Source organism: Chrysochloris asiatica, unplaced genomic scaffold, assembly GCF_000296735.1.
Source record: "Chrysochloris asiatica unplaced genomic scaffold, ChrAsi1.0 scaffold00009, whole genome shotgun sequence".
In the NCBI taxonomy this organism is placed as follows: domain Eukaryota; kingdom Metazoa; phylum Chordata; class Mammalia; order Afrosoricida; family Chrysochloridae; genus Chrysochloris; species Chrysochloris asiatica.
In genome coordinates this window covers 9,451,030-9,455,841 of record NW_006408527.1, presented here as the reverse complement: position 1 = coordinate 9,455,841, position 4,812 = coordinate 9,451,030, and the positions used below count along the sequence as shown (strand labels likewise).

Genomic DNA, 4,812 nt, shown 5'->3' with positions numbered 1-4,812 from the left:
AAGAAGCCTTGGTAGTGTAATGGATTACAAACTGGGCTGCTAACCTGCAAGGTCAGTAGTTTGAACCCACCAGTTCTGTGAGTCAGAACCGACTCCATGGCGAACCACCACCACCAAACCCATACACACACATGAGAACAAGAAATACTGGGGAAATCCAAGGAACATCTGTAATTGTATCAGTGTCAATATTCTGGTTGTTTGATAATATAGTTTTACAAAATGCTATCATTGGAGTGTGGGGGTGAAGTGGGAAACATACACAAGAGTGCTCTCTGTACTATTCTTACAACATCATGTGAATATGTAATTATCTCAATAAAAAAGTAAATTTAAAAAAAAGCCTTGTGTAAAAGTAGTCCTTGATTAGAATTTAAAATTTGTAAATTAGAGCACAACATGAAATTAAGGTCATGATTTATTTGCTTTTTTTAGTAGTTGATCAGTGTGGTGACTCTTTTAAATGACCAGTGCTTCTCAGTCCTTTGAACCTCTTAGTTTCAATGAATTGGGCTGTTTTAACATTTTGGTGAATTAAAAATTTTTGAGCTTGACGTTGAGTACGTTTGTGACCCAAATGCTGTGTATCTGCCCAGACCATCCTGAGAACCTGGGGAAAATCTTAATGTCTTTCTAGCAATGAGTTAGAACTGTTGTTCTGCAATGTACTGTAATTTAAGGTTATATTTTTGAAAAATTAAAACGTTTGGCCTACTGGGTACCAGGGAGTCCTGGTATGGCACTGTAGAATAAGCATTGGACTGCTAATGACAAGGTAGGTGGTTCAAACCAGCCTGCTGCTCCTCAGAAACTCTGTACAAGGTCGCTATGAGTGAGATCCAACTTGGTGGCACTTAACAGCAACGGGGTGCCAGAGGCTTCCCATGAGATGGTTAAGCAGTTCCACTTAAGAGAAGGTCAGAAGGTCAACAAATTCAGTATGTAAGCAGATTTGGAGCAGAGATAGATGAGTCATTGCTATCTTTAGAGCTTTGTGTGTGAAATTTGGTCTTTGAAACATTTAAAAAAAAAGGCCTACTCGTGATGATGCGTCTCTGTACTGCCAGGCTGTGTTTCTCATGCTTTCCTAGACTCTTCTTGACATTCCTTCTCCCAGCTCTAGGGATGTGTGTGGGAGGGAGAATGGCTTGGGGAGTTGTGGCCCAGAAACCCCTTCTACAGTGAGGACTATGCTGCTCCAATGTCAGTCAGAGAACAAGGCATGTCTGGTCAGTCAGGCCACATCAGGAGTTCAGTGATGTTTTGGGGGATGAGATTCTAATTGCATTTTTGGGAACAATATATGAACATTAATACTTTCATGGGCGTCCTGGTGTGGTGCTGCAGCATAACATTCTGGACCACAAGATCAGTGGTTCAGCCTCACCAGCTGCTCAATCGGAAACCCTATACAGGGTCGCTATGAATTGGAACTGACTCTACGGTACTTGACAGTAGCACTTTTATACAATAGGTTTGTATAGATGATTGTTACTGTATCATGCGTATCTTTTCCATTTCCTCAGCTGCCCACCATTAATGTATATGCCGTTGTTGTTAAGTGCCGTAATATATCAGTTCTGATTCACTGCAACCCTGGATAGGTGGGTTTGAACCGCCAATTTTGGGGTTAGCAGTCAAATGCTTATCCTATAGGCTCCTTAATGTATAGAGTAAAATGATTTATACTGGTTGAGGAGAATAAATGTGTAATAATGAAGTTAGTAGACAGCATGAGATGAATCTGAGAGCATTTCCTATGATGTTGTGGAGAGGACAGCAGTCCATGTTGTCTGCCTGACCTGGTGGTGTTTGGCAGGAGGAAGACAGTGGAGGATGAGAATATGGGACGAATTTGTCTGCTCCAAGGTTGCTTTTGAGAACATGGTTAAATTCATCATCAAATCTCTCAAGCAGATGGGATTTTCACAGCACGATGAACTATTTCCTAAAGGTTCTTCCAGCTTTTTTCAAGTTGAAACTGCTCCAGTCTGTGGTAAATTGCTAGATGAATCTCTCAACAAACTTTTTTTTTTTTTGGGGGGTGGTGGTGGGGAGTTTCAAATGGCTCAAATAACACTTAATAAAAATGTAGCAGTATGTGTGTGTATATCTGGAGCCATGCATGGGTAGAAAGTAATTTTAAGTAGTAAATCCTGTAGGTAAGATTAAGAAAAGAACCTCTTTTTTTTTTTTTTTTCTCTCACTTGCTAAAACTATGTCTGAACATAACTTTTGACGACCTTGTTCCTGCTAATTGGACTTAGCCCAGAGGTGAGTGACTAGGGGAAAGTTTGAAGCAAATTTATGTGGCTGTCTCTGTGGGTAGTAGGATAGAAAAAGAGTAAAAATGAACTCCACATTTTTCTGGTTCTCTTGAAATTTAAAAATGGCTGACCTAGTCTGGCGTTTAAAATGTTCCCTCTTGGGGTGGAGTGTAGGTTTGGGAAAGAATTGTCCTTGGACAGTATTTTGGTCGAAAGGTTATATATGTAGTGTCTAAGGATGGGTCTTAGAATTACACTTCACATCTTTCTTTTTCTGAAAGAAGTCTTTCGTATTCACAAGAATATCTTAATTCAGGCAGTCCCCACTTTTTACCTCAATGTGTTCCCAGAAGCCACTTCTTTCAAAGCATGCCAATAATGTCCACATCATGCTTCCCTATTGAAATAACAAGGAATATTTGTACAGTTCTTACTGTGTGTGTAAACTTGGTGCAGAGAATTTGGCATGTATTAGCTTATCTACTTCTCACAGTAACTTCATGAAACAGATACTGTCCTTATCAATATATGAAGAAACTGAGGCACAAATAAATTCAGTAATTTGTCAAGGTTGTAGAGCTTGTTAATGGGAGACCAAAATTTTAATTTAGGCAGTTGGATTTCAAAGTTTTAGTAATTAACTCAAACAATGCTAAAACATCATTTCAAAAACAACAGGGTCTACCAACCTTATGAAGTCCTGGTGTTGTGCTGCAGGTTAATGCGTTGGACCTCAAGGTTGGTTTGAACCTCAAGGTCGGTGGTTCAGGTTCACAGCTACTTGGAAATGTTGTACAGGGTCACTATGGGTCGGAACCAACTTGATGGCATTTAACAACAACAACCAGCCCTAAATAACCAAGATTATAAAACAAAGATATTTAGATTTCAATGTCAGTGACTTGATAATTAAAAAGAAAATGCTTTCCCAATTCTTTTAATCCCAAAACCAAACCCACTGACTACCATAGAATCAGTTCCAACTCATAGCAACCCTAGATAGGGTTTCTGAGACTGTAAATCTTTATAGGAGCAGACAGTCTCAAATTTCTCCAATGGAGGGGCTGGTGGGTTTGACCCACTGACCTTGGAGTTAGCAGTCCAATGCCTAACCCACAGTACCACCAGTTCTCCTTAATTCTCCTAAAATGCATATAAGTATATGCATCAGATTGTATATGCAAAGGACTTGATATCCCATAAAGTAGGTAACCTGCAAGTCTGTAAGGTAAGCTAAAAAAATTAAAATGCAATTTGTTGTTAAGTGCCATCAAGTCGGGTCATATACATGTGATCCTGTATAGCGTTTCCAAGGAGTAGCTGGTGAGTTTGAACCACCGATATTTATTTAATTTTCAGTCTCTGAGTGCTATTAGGAGTTTTGAGTTCCAACCCATAGCAACCCATATAGGGTTTCCTAGGAGTGCCTGGTCAGCTTGAACTTCCAACCTTGAGGTTCAAACCAACGTTGCAGTCTAGTGCATTTAACCCACAGCGCCCCGCCATGGCTCCACTTTAGAAGACCTAATTTTCTCAACAAGACTCCCAAGAGATGCATACCAATATTTTCTTTCACCTTCACATTTGAAGGGTAGCATATACATGGTACGGTGTTACAGGTTGGCATTTTTTTTCTCCTTCACAAGTTGAAAGAGGTCATTCAGTTGTTTTCTGTATCCTATAGTGTCTGTTGCAGCATCATCTAAATATCTTATTGTGGGATCCAATGTCCAGGTTCCTTTGGCTTAGGTACAAGAATGCCTGCTTCCTTCAGGACAGATTGACGGAATTCTGCAGATCTGGAGGAGTAACCAGAATTTGCTCTGGAATTAATGTGGAAGATCCCTTTGTACCTCTTTTGTCTGTGTTTCACTAAATTCATAGGGCAGTCAAAGTGGCGTTTGCTTTGTTGTTATGTGCCATCATTCATAGTGAACCTGCATAGGATTTCCTAGGAGCTTGGTGAGCTTGAACCTCCCACATTGAGATTCAAACTGACTTTGCAGTCCAGCGCATTAGCCCGCTGTGCCAATCCAGGATTCCTTGTGGGTCAGTACGCATTCATTATTCTTACATGTGCAGACTGTTTAACAGCAATATCTATGAACTCACCTGTTGCTCATTTCCTCCCTCCCTTTCTCTGCCCTCTCTCTGCAGCACAGACCCTGGATTCTCATGGTCTATGGAATGTGGGCCTGCTGGTGTTTGCTGGGAGCCCCAGGTGTGGCCATGGTTTTTCTCCATACCATCATTTCGTTCTTTGTGGCCCAGTTCCGGTCATTGTTGTTGTCGTGGTTATGCTCTCTCCTCCTGCTTTCCACACTGAGACTGCAAAGCGTGGAAGAAGTTAAGGTAAGTTTATTTAGCGAAGGTGAAGGCGGCCCTCCCAGTTCCCTGATTCCAGCAAATGACCTTTGTTTTCAGACAAGTCTATCAAGAAACTTTGATGGGGCTCCCCCGTGTGGCCATATGAGATTAATACATGTGAACCCTGATCGTACATTTCTTAATTTTTATCTTTTGTATGTGATTTATGGGCTGCTAA

At 40.8% G+C, this 4,812-nt stretch overlaps 1 protein-coding gene across 1 annotated transcript in view; it reads left to right on the top strand.

Annotated features, from left to right (window-relative positions):
• HHAT (hedgehog acyltransferase) overlaps nt 1–4,812 on the top strand; it is a 501,005-nt gene that overhangs the window by 95,717 nt on the left and 400,476 nt on the right. The window contains exon 4 of the mRNA XM_006834198.1: nt 4,425–4,619. Coding sequence (XP_006834261.1) covers nt 4,425–4,619 — 195 coding nt within the window. The remainder of the gene's footprint in view (nt 1–4,424; nt 4,620–4,812) is intronic.